The sequence below is a fragment of the Callorhinus ursinus genome, unplaced genomic scaffold, assembly GCF_003265705.2.
Source record: "Callorhinus ursinus isolate GAN/ISIS: 27379988/994484 unplaced genomic scaffold, GSC_fseal_2.0 scaffold59, whole genome shotgun sequence".
NCBI classification, from domain to species: Eukaryota; Metazoa; Chordata; class Mammalia; order Carnivora; family Otariidae; genus Callorhinus; species Callorhinus ursinus.
The window spans coordinates 1,010,422-1,027,050 of record NW_027397121.1 but is presented as its reverse complement, the minus strand read 5'-3'; the positions used below and the strand labels follow the sequence as shown (position 1 = coordinate 1,027,050).

General features: G+C 40.9%; 1 protein-coding gene across 6 annotated transcripts in view; it reads left to right on the top strand.

Annotated features, from left to right (window-relative positions):
• Positions 1-16,629, top strand: part of DAAM2 (dishevelled associated activator of morphogenesis 2) — a 140,040-nt gene that overhangs the window by 103,211 nt on the left and 20,200 nt on the right. For all 6 annotated transcript variants that reach the window (XM_073884962.1, XM_073884961.1, XM_025862540.2 and 3 more), the window contains 3 exons: positions 835-919; positions 4,069-4,175; positions 4,262-4,350. In XM_073884962.1, coding sequence (XP_073741063.1) covers positions 835-919; positions 4,069-4,175; positions 4,262-4,350 — 281 coding nt within the window. The remainder of the gene's footprint in view (positions 1-834; positions 920-4,068; positions 4,176-4,261; positions 4,351-16,629) is intronic.

Genomic DNA, 16,629 nt, shown 5'->3' with positions numbered 1-16,629 from the left:
CCACTAGGCTTAGGCCACGGAGCAGCATGATGTCAGCCCCCAAGCATTTCCCGTGGCTGCAGAACAAACAGGGCAGTATCTGCGCTAACAGCACAGCTTCTGTGCGAGGCCTCCTGCCTGAGCCAGGGTCAGAGGGCACCACCACCCATACTATTCTTAGTGCTGCCCTAGCCATCTCTGGGACATCCATTCCCCTTTCTTCCCCCAGGCCCCAGGCCTCAGTTTCTCTCTCTTGAAGGTGAGAGAGAATTCTGTATCTCCAGGGATCCAAGTGGTGTGCATCTGGAGGGGATAGGGAAGGGCTGTGTGTGTGTGTGTATGTCTGTGTGTGTGTCTGTGGAGGGGGGTGGCTTCTCCATCACCCAGACAGCAAGACATATGGGAACAGCTGTGTGGGAGCTGAGGCACCATCAGAAGACTGAGAGCTATTCTGTCTTCTGACAATGAAGGAAGCAGGAAACGGCCCCCTTCATGGCCTGCTGATATTCCCATCCTCCCATGGAGATGCAGTAGATATTTTAGGCATAAGGAGGAGAAGGATCAGAAACATTTTACCCTGTCTCTCCGTCTACACTAAAGATGGACCTTTTCAAATGTCCCTATCAGTTATGACAGAGACTCAAGCAAGACACCAGATTCAAGTCTATACTTAGAGACTGAAATATCTCATTATTTAGTTTATGGAGTGAACCATATGAGTTTAGGGAAAGTAAGGGGGGAGCATTAAGGAATATATTCCCATGTTCACATGAGGGAGAGAATGCAGGGGAGGAGAAGGGCTGGGGTCTGTCCTGAGCAGAGAGGCCGGGCTCAAGGGGCAGTGTTTTGCCTTAGGTTGAAGCTTTCTAATGAGGAGATCCGGCAGGCCATCTTGAAGATGGATGAACAGGAGGACCTTGCTAAGGACATGCTGGAGCAGGTGAGGCCCCTGGTGGGGAGGGGATGGGAGCTGAAACTAGGGGGAAGCTGCACCCCTTCCTGCCCCCAGAGAGGCCAAGGCTCTTAGGTCAAGGAGAAATCAGGCTGGAGGATGAGGAGTTGGGTAGAGGTTTATAGAAACTCCCTGGACCAGCCTTTCTGAGGGGAGGATAGGAAAGGCTGCATATTTTCCAGGGGATTGAGGTCTTTGACAGGAGGTATGAGCTACGATCCCCCCTTGGGTCTCAAGGTAAAGTCAGAGTGACCCATAGTCATATATTCCCCCCATCTCTTCCACCTCAATTTATGGGATCCTTCAAGAGAAACCTAGAAGGCATGAAACAAAACCACCATCAGTTGGACCTCATTAGAATTAAGAACTCTGTGCATCAAAGGGTACCAACACTAGAGTGAAAATATAAGCCAAACCTTAGAAGACATTTGCTTTATGTACATCTAGCAAAGATCTCCTATTCAGGGCGCCTGGGTGGCTCAGTTGGTTAAGCGACTGCCTTCGGCTCAGGTCATGATCCTGGAGTCCCGGGATCGAGTCCCACATCGGGCTCCCTGCTCAGCAGGGAGTCTGCTTCTCTCTCTGACCCTCTTCCCTCTCGTGCTCTCTATCTCTCATTCTCTCTCTCTCAAATAAATAAATAAAATCTTTAAAAAAAAAAAGATCTCCTATTCAGAATAAAGAGCTCTCAACTCCAAGAGTGAAAATGACAAACAGCTCCACTTGAAAATGAGCAGAAGCCTTGAACGTGTACTTCATGAAAGAGAATTTCCAAGTGGCTCGACACTCTTAGTCATCAGAGAAATACAGTAAATCACACTGAGGCAGAACCACACACCCACTGGAATAGCTAAAATTGAAAAGACTGACAATGCCAAATGTTGGCAAGGACATGAAGCAACTGGAATTCTCACTGGGTACAATAATTTGGAAAACAATTTGGCAGTACACACAAAGGCTAAACCTACTCTACTGCCCAGCATTCCCACTGCTAGATACAGAGAAATGAGTGCAAACATTGACTATAAAAGATATATGCAAGAATATTTATAACAGTTTTATTCATGGAACAACCCAACTGTCCATCAATAAGAAAGTGAATAAATATACTGTGGTATATTCTTACAATAGAATACTGTTCAGCAATGTATAAAAAGCAAACTACCAATACTTAGATCATGGATGAGTCTCAGACATTATGTTGTGCAAAAGAAGCCAGACACCAAAGAAAACACACAGCATGAATCCATTTATATGAAGTTCAAGAATAGGCAAATCTAATCTAAGGTAATAGAATTCAGTTGAGAGGTTATAATGGGGAGAGAGATGGGTTGGCTTATTGAAGCAATAGAAGAGAACTTTCTAGGGGATGGAAATCTGTATCTTAATCTGGATGGGGCTTCAGTGGGTGATTTTGTCCAAACTCTTTGAATTGCACACTTAAGATGGATGCATTTTGGGGCACCTGGGTGGTTTAGTCGGTTAAACATTTGACTCTTGATTTTGGCCCAGGTCATGATCTCAGGGTCCTGGGATTGAGCCCCGTGTGGGGGCTCTGCACTCAGCACAGAGTCTGCTTGGGATTCTTCCTCTCCCTCTGCCCCTCCCCCTGCTTGTGTGCATGCTCTCTCTCTCTCTCCCTCTCTCACTAAAATAAATATTTAAAAAAAATAGATACATTTTATGTAAATTACACCTCAAGAAACTTGGGTTTAAAAGAAAAAAGTTAATGAGCTTTGCACTTAAGAATGGTATACTTTCAAGATACATCTCCAAAGGCTAGTGAAACAAAAGCAAAAATGAACTTTTGGGACTTCATCAAGATAAAGAGCTTTTGCACAGCAAAGGAAATAGTCAACAAAACAAAGCGGCAAGCCACAGAATGGGAGAAGATATTTGCAAATGACACTACAGACAGAGGTCTGATTTCCAAGATCTATAAAGAACTTCTCAAACTCAACATCCAAAAAACAAATAATCAAGTCAAAAAATGGGCAGAAAACATAAACAGACACTTCTCCAAAGAAGACATACAAATGGCTAACAGACACATGAAAAAATGTTCATCATCATTAGCCATCAGGGAAATTCAAATCAAAACCACATTGAGATACCACCTTACACCAGTTAGAATGGCAAAAATTGACAAATCAAGAAACAACAAATGTTGGAGAGATTGTGAAGAAAGGGAACCCTTTTACACTGTTGGTGAGAATGCAAGTTGGTACAGCCACCTTGGAAAACAGTGTGGAGGTGCCTCAGAAAATTAAAAATAGAGCTACCCTATGACCCAGCAATTGCACTCCTGGGTATTTATCCCAAAGACACAGATGTAGTGAAAAGAAGGGCCATATGCACCCCAGTGTTCATAGCAGCAATGTCTGCAATAACCAAACTGTGGAAAGAGCCAAAATGCTCTTCAATAGATGAATGGATAAAGAAGATGTGGTCCATATAGACAATGGAATACTACTCAGCCATCAGAAAGGAGGAATACCCAACTTTTACATCAAGATGGATGGGACTGGAGGAGATTATGCTCAGTGAAATAAGTCAAGCAGAGAAAGTCAATTATCATATGGTTTCACTTATTTGTGGAAGCTAAGGAATAGCATGGAGGACAGTAGGAGAAGGAAGGGAAAAATGAAGGAGGGGGAATCGGAGGGGGAGACGAACCATGAGAGACAATGGACTCTGAGAAACAAACTGAGGGTTCTAGAGGGGAGGGGGTGGGGGGATGGGTTAGTCCGGTGATGGGTATTAAGGAGGGCACGTACTGCATGGAGCACTGGGTGTTATACGCAAACAATGAATCGTGGATCACCACATCAAGAACTAATGATGTATTGTATGGTGACTAACATAACACAATAAAATTAAATTTAAAAAAATGAACGGTATACTATATATAAGGTACATCTCAGTTTTAAAAAGTGAAAAAAGAAAAGTCTAGAGCTGGGTGCCCTGTGGCCCCTTTTAGGCAGATGAAGCATAAACCCACCACATGAGGATGCCTCTCTCTTTTAAGGACCGCTCCCCATCTTGAACATGATCAGTGTATGGGCATCCGTGCATTGCACCCCCATATCAGCTTCTCACCAGTTTCCTGTCTGACCTTCATCTGATGTTCTTTGCAGCTCCTCAAGTTCATCCCAGAGAAAAGTGACATCGACCTCCTTGAGGAGCACAAGCATGAAATAGAGCGGATGGCCCGTGCTGACCGCTTCCTCTATGAAATGAGCAGGTCAGGGCAATGGGCATGGAGGAGGGGCTGGAGCTAGCTCCTGGGCTGGAGGGGTTGTCTTACGATGTAGCTTGCCCTGTCCACAGGATCGACCACTACCAGCAGCGACTGCAGGCCCTGTTCTTTAAGAAGAAGTTCCAGGAGCGGCTGGCTGAGGCCAAGCCCAAAGTGGAAGGTATGGTTGAGGGTGTGGGGAAGCCTAGAGTGAAGAGGCATGTGGGAGGGCCCGGAGGTGGAAATCAATGAACGGGGATGGAGGAGAACTTTCTCTTTCTCAATCCCTGCCCCCTCCCGGAAAAAAAAAAAAAGCCAAAGACAAATTTAAAACTATGATTATTGTAGATATACGCACTTGTTTATATTAGCACATGTGCCAAACATGTGACATGTTTCCTATGCCTCAGCCTGTATACTCTCCAGGGTGGGAGGTCTGTTCACTTTTGCCCCCGCATGGGACAGAAATGCTGAACAGATGATGATAATAGCAAATACCTAGAACAGGGCCTGGCATGTGTTGAGCTCATCAATCTTTACCCTGCCCAAGAGGGACTAAGTTCATAGAAGACCTCTGGATACATTATTTTAAGTGTGAGCTATTCAGAAAAGTAGGAAATTAGCAAAGTAATCTCTGGAGGTATCTGGTTTTCTGGGTTAGGGAACCCTTCCTACGCAGGCCTTTACCAGATGGGCACTTCGTAATTCAATGAGAACCATATAGCAAGCACTGCATGAAACTTTCCACATGGATGGTCTCATTGGTTCTCACAACATCCCTATGGGTGCATCCGTTCTCTCATGTCTAAAATGGGGACATGCTGCCTGAGACCATGTTACCAGGGAGTGGTACAGCCAAGATTGGAACACAGATGTTGTTCTTCAGAATTCATCCCTTACTCTTGTCCTGTAGTACTTCCCAGATGATGGCAGAAGACAGAGGGGCAGGGAGTTGGGGAACAAGTGGCAGGCTGGCCCATGAAGACCCATGAGCAGAGAAGCAGGAGAGGCTGTGAGGCTCACTTGTGGGGAGGACAGGACAGCACAGTGGAACAGGAGAGCCTGAGTCCAGGATGTTGAGGGGGGCAGGCTGGGGGCAGAGCAGACCATGGGCCCCCTCTGCTGGACACCAGGGCTGGCCAGCACTCCCTGGGATGCCCAGTCCAGAGAATGACGCTTCCTGGAGCTGCTTCAGGGAGGTTTGGGGGTAGGGGTAGGTGGTGTGTGACAGAGCTGGAGGCACACATTTTCTGCAGTCTGGGTCCCCCCAGACCCATATGCATTCACACACACAAGGGAACTGCAGGCTGAGTGTAATTGTAAATATTAATCGTTCTGAGGGAGAAGGATCGAGATCAGCAGTGACTCTGCAGGTCTGAGGTCTGGCAGTACCTTCTGCCCTGGTGATGGGTGAATCCCTACCTTCATACAATCTTCTTTATCCTCCCGTAGACTGCCTTTGGGGCGTGAGGCACAGATAAAGGGATAGCCAAGAGGTTTGCTCAACCATTTGTGTGTTTTGGGTCAGTGGAGCAAATGTGAGCAACTGCCATTTGGAATCAGAGTAGTTTAGCCACTGGGTAGGGTTAATCTCAGATAATCTCAGAGCCCACTCTGAAACTCTCCCTAAGAGTTAGTCACTGAATGCTCAGGAGAGTCTCCATCAAGCTATGCAGAGCAAGTCATGTTTTGGATGGTAATGGCTGCTAACTATTCTAGAATGGTCTGGATGTCTCCTTCTCTGAGAGTCAGAAGGAGGTGGCTAAAGCTGTATCTTACACAGTCAGGTCAGTGGCTTGAGTAGGGGCAGAGACAAGAGGATTGTGCAGGAGTTGGAATTCATATTTTTCCTTCCAGTTCAAAGAAATATTCCTGGTAAGCTAATATTTGGCCTATCCCAGCTGGTGATAAGCTGCTGACACCCTCCCCTCCCCACTTTCCAGCAGGGCATCTGGGTCAATTTGCCAAAAGCCAATTCACCAAATTTGACAGATTTACCAATTCTATGAATATATTCATGAAACATATTTTTCTTGAATATATTCTTATGAATATGCTCATTGCTGGATATACCAAATTTACTGATTCTCATTTTGAATACATTTACTGAATATAGTCAAGATGAATATGGTTTCAAATGTAAACATTCTTATGAATATATTCACGAATATATTATTCTTATGACTTTATCTAAAATGTCTGCATTGCAATGGGAGTTTTTCCATTTATACTGATTTCCTTTGAACTCTTGTCAATTTCTGTTTTGCCAACATTTTAGCATTTTTAGGAGGATTCTTTTGCAAATTTCTCAAATAGCATATCAACTTTAGAAAAACTATCCTAACCAATATGAATTGCCAAAAACTTTTAAAAACTACGTATAAAAGTAAACTTTTTATTCAAATATGCATATAGAAAGGTACATAAATCACAAGCATCCTACTTGATGAATTATCATAAACTGAACTCACCTGTGAAATCAACACCCAAGCCAAGAACTGGAACGTTGGGGCACCTGGGTGGCTCAGTCATTAAGCGTCTGCCTTCAGCTCAGGTCATGATCTCAGTGTCCTGGGATTGAGCCCCATACCGGGCTCCCTGCTCGGCCCCCTCCCACCCCCCCTGCTTGTGTTCCCTATCTCGCTGTGTCTCTATCTGTCAAATAAATAAATAAATAATCTTAAAAAAAAAAAGAAAGAACTGGAATGTTGCCAGCCCTAAACAGCCCTTCCTCATGTCCCCTCTCAAACATTACGCCCTGCAACCATTGCTCTGTCCACCTTCTTTAAAGGTTTTTTCTGTCTTGAACTTTATATAAACAGTATACAAAGTATGGATAATTTTATGCTGGTTCCTTTTTCAGCATTATGCTTGTAAGTTACCCTATTGTTACATGTAGCGGTGAGTTATTTTCAGTGCTGCATTTTTTTTTAATATTTTATTTATTTATTTGACATAGAGAGAGAGAGAGACAGAGTGAGCACAAGCAGGGGGAGTGGCAGGCAGAGGCAGAGGGAGAAGCAGGCTCCCCACAGAGAAGGGGGAGCCCGATGCGGGACTCGATCCCGGGACTCCAGGATCATGACCTGAGCCGAAGGCAGTGGCTTAACCAACTGAGCCACCCAGGCGCCCTCAGTGCTGCATTTTATTCCATTGTATGAATACCATAATTTATTTAATCAATCTGTTCATAATTTAAGAAAAAAATGACTAGAAACCACTCTAATACCCATCAAGAGTAATGCTGTTATTAGGTCATAGAATATGTACCAACAAAACTTATCATTCACTTTTATGGCTTATTTTTTTTTCAATTTAAACTTATACTTTTATTTTGTTGCTAATTTCATGATGTGTATATAAAGTATAGTTGACACACAATGTTGTATCAGTTTCAGATCAGTACAATATAGAGATTGGACAAGTCTGATATTATGCTTTGTCCATCACAAGTGTAGCTACACTATATAAGGCTATTGACCATATTCCCCATGCTGTATATTTTATCTCCATGATTTATTTATTCCATTACTGGAAGCCTGTATTGTCACTTTCCTTCTTTCATTTTGCCCATCCCCTCACCTCTCTCCCTTCGGGCAACCATCAGTTTGTTCTCTGTATTTATGAGTCTGTGTCTGGCTCTTGTTTGTTTTTTATTTTTTATTTTTTTATTTTTATTTTTATTTTATTTTATTATGTTACGTTAGTCACCATACAATACATCATTAGTTTTTGATGTGGTGATCCACGATCCATTGTTTTCGTATAACACCCAGTGCTCCATGCAGTACGTGCCCTCCTTAATACCCATCACTGGGCTAACCGATCCCCCCCCCCCCGTTTCTCAGAGTCCATAGTCTCTCATAGTACCTCTCTCCCTCCGATTTTCACCCCCCTTCATTGTTCCCTTCCTTCTCCTAATGTCCTCCATGCTATTCCTTAGCTTCCACAAATAAGTGAAACCATATGATAATTGACTTTCTCTGCTTGACTTATTTCACTGAGCATAATCTCCTCCAGTCCCATCCATGTTGATGTAAAAGTTGGGTATTCATCCTTTCTGATGGCTGAGTAATATTCCATTGTCTATATGGACCAATCTTCTTTATCCATTCATCTATTGAAGAGCATTTCGGCTCTTTCCACAGTTTGGTTATTGCGGACATTGCTGCTATGAACATTGGGGTGCGTATGGCCCTTCTTTTCACTACATCTGTGTCTTTGGGATAAATACCCAGGAGTGCAATTGCTGGGTCATAGGGTAGCTCTATTTTTAATTTTTTGAGGCACCTCCACACTGTTTTCCAAAGTGGCTGTACCAACTTGCATTCCCACCAACAGTGTAAGAGGGTTCCCTTTCTTCACAATCTCTCCAACATTGTTGTTTCTTGACTTGTCAATTTTTGCCATTCTAACTGGTGTAAGGTGGTATCTCAATGTGGTTTTGATTTGAATTTCCCTGATGGCTAATGATGATGAACATTTTTTCATGTGTCTTTTAGTCATTTGTATGTCTTCTTCAGAGAAGTGTCGTTTCATATCTTCTGCCCACTTTTTGATTTGATTATTTGTTTTTTGGGTGTTGAGTTTGAGAAGCTCTTTATAGATCTTGGATACCAGCCCTTTATCTGTTGTGTCATTTGCAAATATCTTCTCCCATTCTGTGGGTTGCCTCTTTGTTTTGTTGACTATTTCTTTGCTGTGCAGAAGCTTTTTATCTTGATGAAGTCCCAAAAGTTCATTTTTGCATTTGTTTCCCTTGCCTGTGGTGATGTGTCTAATAAGAAGTAGCTTGGGTTAAGGTCAAAGATGTTTCTGCTGTGTTCTCCTCTAGGATTTTGATGTATTCCTGCCTCACATTGAGGTCTTTCATCCAAGTTGAATTTATCTTTGTGAATGGTGTTAGAGAATGGTCCAGTTTCATTCTGCTGCATGTGGCTGTCCAATTTTCCCAGCACCATTTATTGAAGAGATTGTCTTTTTTCCGTTGCATGTTTTTTCCTGCTTTGTCAAAGATTATTTGACCATAGAGTTGAGCGTCCATATCTAGGTTCTCTATTCTGTTCCATTGGACTATATGTCTGTTTTAGTACCAGTACCATGCTGTCTTGGTGATCACAGCTTTGTAGTATAACTTGAAATCAGGCAACGTGTTGCCCCCAGCTTTTTCTTTTTCAATATTTCCTTGGCAATTTGGGGTCTTTTCTGATTCCATAGAAATTTTAGGATTGTTTGTTCCAGCACTTTGAAAATGTCATTGGAATTTTGATCGGGATGGTGTTGAAGGTATAGATTGCTCTGGGTAGCATAGACATTTTAACAATATTTATTCTTCTGATCCATGAGCATGAAATGTTTTTCCATCTTTTTGTGTCTTCTTCAATTTCTTTCATGAGTGTTCTGTAGTTCCTAGAGTATAGATCCTTTACCTCTTTGGTTAGGTTTATTCCGAGGTATCTTATGGTTTTTGGTGCTATTGTAAATGGAATTGTTTCTCTAATTTCTCTTTCTACAGTTGCGTTGTTAGTGTATAAGAAAGCAACTGATTTCTGTGCATTCATTTTGTATCCTGCCACACTACTAAATTGCTGTATGAGTTCTAGTAATTTGGGGGTGGAGTCTTTTGGGTTTTCCACATAAAGTATCATGTCGTCTGCGAAAAGAGAGATTTTGACTTCTTCTTTGCCAATTTGAATAACTTTTATTTCTTTTTGTTGTCTGATTGCTGTTGCTAGGACTTCTAGTACTATGTTGAACAACAGTGGTGAGAGTGGGCATCCTTGACATGTTCCTGATCTTAAGGGAAAGGCTCTCAGCTTTTCCCCATTGAGGATGATATTCGCTGTGGGTCTTTCATAGATGGATTTTATGAACTTGAGGAATGTTCCCTCTATCCCTATACTCTGAAGAGTTTTAATCAGGAAAGGATGTTGTATTTTGTCAAATGCTTTTTCTGCATCAATTGAGAGGACCATATGGTTCTTCTCCCTCCTCTTATTAATGTGTTCTATCACATTGATTGATTTGCGAATGCTGAACCACCCTTGCATCCCAGGGATAAATCCCACTTGGTCATGGTGGATGATCCTTTTAATGTATTGTTGGGTCCTATTAGCCAGGATTTTGTTGAGGATTTTGGAATCCATATTCATCAGGGATATCAGTCTGAAATTCTCCTTTTTGATGGGGTCTTTGCCTGGTTTGGGGATTAAGGTAATGCTGGCCTCATAGAATGTGTTTGGATGTTTTCCTTCTGTTTCTGTTTTTTGAAACAGCACCAGTAGAATAGGTATTATTTCTTTGAATGTTTGGTAGAATTCCCCAGGAAATCCATCAGGTCCTGGACTCTTGTTTTTTGGGAGGTTTTTGATCACTGCTTCAATCTCGTTACTGGTTACTGGCCTATTCAGTTTGTCAATTTCTTCCTGTTTCAGTCTTGCAGCTTATAGGTTTCCAGGAAGGCCTCCATTTCATCCAGATTGTTCAGTTTATTGGCATATAGTTGTTGATAATAATTTCTAATAATTGTTTCTATTTCCTTGGTATTAGTCGTGATCTCTCCCCTTTCATTCATAATTTTATTAATTTGGGTACTTTCTCTTTTCTTTTGGATAAGTCTGGCCAGTGGTTTATCGACCTTATTAATTCTTTCAAAGAACCAACTTCTAGTTTCCTGGATCTGATCTACTGTGATTCTGGTTTCTAATTCATCTAATTATAATTCATCTCTGCTATAATTTTATTTTTTCTTTATTTTTTTCTTGAAAATTTTTTATTATTATGTTAATGACCATACATTACATCATTAGTTTTTGATATAGTGTTCCATGAGTCATTTTTTTAAAATTTTTTTGTTATGTTAAGCACCATACATTACATCATTAGTTTTTGAGGTAGTGTTCCATGATTCATTGTTTGTGCATAACACCCAGTGCTCCACGCAGAATGTGCCCTCTTTAATACCCATCACCAGGCTAACCCATCGCCCCCTCTAGAACCCTCAGTTTGTTTTTCAGAGTCCATCATCTCTCATGGTTCATCTCCCCATCCGATTTACTCCCCTTCATTCTTCCCCTCCTGCTATCTTTTTTTTTCTTAACATATATTTCATTATTTGTTTCAGAGGTACAGATCTGTGATTCAACAGTCTTGCACAATTCATAGCACTCATCATAGCACATACCCTCCCCAATGTCTATCACCCAGCCACCCCATCGCTCCCACCCCCCACCACTCCAGCAACCTTCAGTTTGTTTCCTGAGATTAAGAATTCCTCATATCAGTGAGGTCATATGATACATGTCTTTCTCTGATTGACTTATTTCACTCAGCATAACAACCTCCAGTTCCATCCACATCATTGCAAATGGCAAGATCTCATTCCTTTTGATGGCTGCATAATATTCCATTGTGTATATATACCACCTCTTCTTTATCCATTCATCTGTCAATGGACATCTTGACTCTTTCCACAGTTTGGCTATTGTGAACATTGCTGCTATAAACATTGGGGTGCACGTACCCCTTCGGGTCCCTACATTTGTATTTTTGGGGTAAATACCCAGTAGTAGAATTGCTGGATCGTAGAGTAGCTCTATTTTCAACTTTTTGAGGAACCTCCATACTGTTTTCCAGAGTGGTTACACCAGCTTGCATTCCCACCAACAGTGTAGGAGGGTTCCCCTTTCTCCGCATCCCCGCCAACATCTGTCATTTCATGACTTGTTGATTTTAGCCATTCTGACTGATGTGAGGTGATATCTCATTCAGGTTTTGATTTGGATTTCCCTGATGCCAAGCGATGTTGAGAACTTTTACATGTGTCTGTTGGCCATTTGGATGTCTTCTTTGGAAAAATGTCTGTTCATGTCTTCTGCCCATTTCTTGACTGGATCATTTGTTCTTTGGGTGTTGAGTTTGAGAAGTTCTTTATAGATTTTGGATACTAGCCCTTTATCTGATATGTCATTTTCAAATATTGTCTCCCATTCTGTTGGTTGTCTTTTGGTTTTGTGGACTGTTTCTTTTGCAGTGCAAAAGCTTTTTATCTTGATGAAATCCCAATAGTTCCTTTTTGCCCTTGCTTCCCTTGCCTTTGGCAATGTTTCTAGGAAGAAGTTGTTGCAGCTGAGGTCGAAGAGGTTGTTGCATGTATTCTCCTTTAGGATTTTGATGGACTCCTGTCTCACATTGAGGTTTTTCAACCATTTGTAGTCTATTTGTGTGTGTGGTGTAATGAAATGTTCCAGTTTCATTCTTCTGCATGTGGCTGTCCAATTTTCACACCATTTGTTGAAAAGACTGTCTTTTTTCCATTGGACATTCTTTCCTGCTTTGTCAAAGATGAGTTGACCATAGAGTTGAGGGTCCATTTCTGGGCTCTCGATTCTGTTCCATTGATCTATATGTCTGTTTTTGTGCCAGTACCGTACTATCTTGATGATGACAGCTTTGCAATAGAGCTGGAAGTCCGGAATTGTGATGCCGCCAGCTTTGCTTTTCTTTTTCAACATTCCTCTGGGTATTCAGGGTCTTTTCTGGTTCCATACAAATTTTAGGATTATTTGTTCCCTTTCTTTGACAAAAGTGGATGGTATTTTGATGGGGATTGCATTGAATGTGTAGATTGCTCTAGGTAGCATTGACATCTTCACAGTGTTTGTTCTTCCAATCCATGAGAATGGAACTTTTTTCCATTTCTTTGTGACTTCCTCAGTTTCTTTCCTGAGTATTTTATAGTTTTCTGAGTACAGATCCTTTGCCTCTTTGGTTAGATTTATTCCTAGGTATCTTATGGTTTTGGGTGCAATTGTAAATAGGATCGAACTCCTTAAATTCTCTCTCTTCTGTCTTGTTGTTGGTGTATAGGAATGCCACTGATTTCTGTGCATTGATTTTATATCCTGCTACTTTACTGAATTCCTCTATGAGTTCTAGCAGTTTTGGGGTGGAGTTCTTTGGGTTTTCCACATAAAGTATCATATCATCTGCAACGAGTGAGAGTTTGAATTGCCCTTTTCCAATTTGGATGCCTTTGATTTTGTTGTTGTTGTTGTTTTCTGATTGCTGTGGCTAGGACTTCTAATACTATTTTGAATAGCAGTGGTGATAGTGGACATCCCTGCCGCGTTCCTGACCTTAGGGGGAAAGCTCTCAGTTTTTCCCGATTGAGAATGATATTCACTGTAGGCTTTCCATAGATGGCTTTTATGATATTGAGGTATGTACCCTCTATCCCTATACTCTGAAGAGTTTTGATCAAGAAAGGATGCTGTACTTTGTCAAGTGCTTTTTCTGCATCTATTGAGAGGATCATATGATTCTTGTTCTTTCTTTTGTTAATATATTGTATCACGTTCATTGATTTGCAGTTGTTGAACCAACCTTGCAGCCCAGGGATAAATCCCACTTGGTCCTGGTGAATAATCCTTTTAATGTACTGTTGGATCCTATTGCCTAGTATTTTGGTGAGAATTTTTGCATCCATGTTCATCAAGGATATTGGTCTGTAATTCTCCTTTTTGATGGGGTCTTTGTCTGGTTTTGGGATCATGGTAATGGCGGCCTCATAAAACTAGTTCTGAAGTTTCCCTTCCATTTCTATTTTTTGGAACAGTTTCAGGAGAATAGGTATTAATTCTTCTTGAAATGTTTGGTAGAATTCCCCTGGGAAGCCATCTGGCCCTGGACTTTCGTTTTTTGGGAGATTTTTGATGACTGCTTCACCTTCCTTAGTGGTTATAGGTCTGTTCAGGTTTTCTATTTCTTCCTGGTTCAATTTTGGTAGTTGATACATCTCTAGGAATGCACCCATTTCTTCCAGGTTACCTAATTTGCTGGCATACAGTTGCTCATAATATGTTCTTATAATTGTTTGTATTTCTTTGGTGTTGGTTGTGATCTCTCCTCTTTCATTCATGATTTTGTTGATTTGGGTCATTTCTCTTTGCTTTTGGATAAGTCTGGCCAGGGGTTTATCAATCTTGTTAATTCTTTCAAAGAGCCGGCTCCTAGTTTCCTTGATCTGTTCTACTGTTCTTTTGGTTTCTATTTCATTGATTTCTGCTCTGATCTTTATTATTTCTCTTCTCCTGCTGGGTTTAGGCTTTATTTGCTGTTCTTTCTCCAGCTCTTTTAGGTGAAGGGTAGGGTTGTGTATTTGAGACCTTTCTTGTTTCTTGAGAAAGGCTTGTATTGCTATCTACTTTCCTCTCAGGACTGCCTTTGCTGTATCCCAAAGATTTTGAACAGTTGTGTTTTCATTTTCATTGGTTTCCATGAATTTTTTTAATTCTTCTTTAATTTCTTGGTTGACCCATTCATTCCTTAGTAGGATGCTCTTTAGCCTCCATGTATTTGAGTTCTTTCCGACTTTCCTCTTGTGATTGAATTCTAGTTTTCAAAGCATTGTGGTCTGAAAATATGCAGGGAATAATCCCAATTTTTGGTACCGGTTGAGACCTGATTTGTGACCTAGGATGTGATCAATTCTGGAGAATGTTCCATGGCCACTAGAGAAGAATGTGTATTCCGTTGCTTTGGGTTGGAATGTTCTGAATATGTCTGTGAAGTCCATTTGGTCCAGTGTGTCATTTAAAATCTTTATTTCCTTGTTGATCTTTTGCTTAGATGATCTGTCCATTTCAGTCAGGGGGGTGTTAAAGTCCCCCACTATTATTGTATTGTTGTCATTGTGTTTCTTTGCTTTTGTTATTAATTGCCTTATATAATTGGTTGCTCCCATGTTCGGGGCATAGATATTTACAATTGTTACATCTTCTTGTTGGATAGATGCTTTACGTTGGATATAGTGTCCTTCTTCATCTCTTATTACAGTCTTTGTTTTAAAATCTAATTTTTCTGATATAAGGATTGCCACCCCAGCTTTCTTTTGGTGTCCATTAGCATGGTAAATGGTTTTCCACCCCCTCACTTTCAATCTGGGGGTGTCTTTTGGTCTAAAATGAGTCTCCTGCAGACAGCATATCGATGGGTCTTGTTTTTTAATCCAATCTGATAGCCTGTGTCTTTTGATTGGGGCATTTAGCGCATTGACATTCAGGGTAACTATTGAAAGATATGAATTCAGTGCCTTTGTATTGCCTGTAAGGTAACTGTTACTGTGTATTGTCTATGTTCCTTTCTGGTCTATGCTGCTTTTAGGCTCTCTCTTCGCTTAAAGGCCCCCTTTCAATATTTCTCGTAGGGCTTGTTTCGTGTTTGCAAATTCCTTTAGTTTTTGTTTGTCTTGGAAGCTTTTTATCTCTCCTTCAATTTTCAAGGAGAGCCTAGCTGGATATAGTATTCTTGGCTGCATATTACTCTCTTTTAGTGCTCTGAAGATATCATGCCAGTCCTTTCTGGCCTGCCAGGTCTCTGTGGATAGGTCTGTTGCCAATCTAATGTTTCCACCATTTTAGGTTACATATCTCTTATCCCGAGCTGCTTTCAAGATTTTCTCTTTGTCTCTGAGACTCGTAACTTTTACTATTAGATGTTGAAGTGTTGACCTATTTTTTTTTTTATTTTGAGAGGGGTTCTCTGTGCCTCCGGATTTTGATGCCTGTTTCCTTCCCCACATTAGGGAAGTTCTCTGCTATAATTTGCTCCAATATACTTCTGCCTCTCTCTCTTTCTTCTTTTTCTGGGATCCCAATTATTCTAATGTTGTTTCGTCTTATCATATCACTTATCTCTTGAATTCTGCCCTCGTGATACAGTAGTATTTATCTCTCTTTTTCTCAGCTTCTTTATTTTCCATCACTTGGTCTTCTATATTGCTGATTCTCTCTTCTGCCTCATTTATCCTAGCATTTAGTGCCCCCATTTTTGATTGCACCTCATTAATAGCCTTTTTGATTCCAACTTGGTTTGATTTTAGTTCTTTTATTTCTCCAGAAAGCGTTTCTCTAATAACTTCCATGCTTTTTTCAAGCCCAGCTAGTATCTTTAAAATCATGATTCTGAACTCTAGGTCCGATGTCGTATTAATGTCCATATTGAGTATGTCCCTGGCAGATGGTACTACCTCTTGTTCTTTTTGTTGAGGTGATCTTTTTCTTCTTGTCATTATGTTCAGAGGAGAATAGATGAATGAGAGAACAAAATGCTAACAGGTTAACAACATCCCCAGAAAATATACTCTAAACAAATCAGAAAAGACCTGAAACCAGGGGAAAAGAAAGGGAAAGAAAGAAAAAAATAAACGGAAAAAAAGAGAAAAAGATAAAGATAAAAGCAAACAAAACCAGAACAAAACAAAAAAACAGAATAGGATCAAATATGATCAAGCTGGTGCATAGATCAGTGCACACACTAGATTTTGGGTGTATTTTGGTCTGTTAGAAGAAAGTCCCTCCTAAAATTTTAAAGAAAGAAAGACACATATGTACAAAATAAGGGTTGATACGATGAAGGGATGGAATATGAGTGTAAAGAGGAAAATTATAAAAAAAATTTT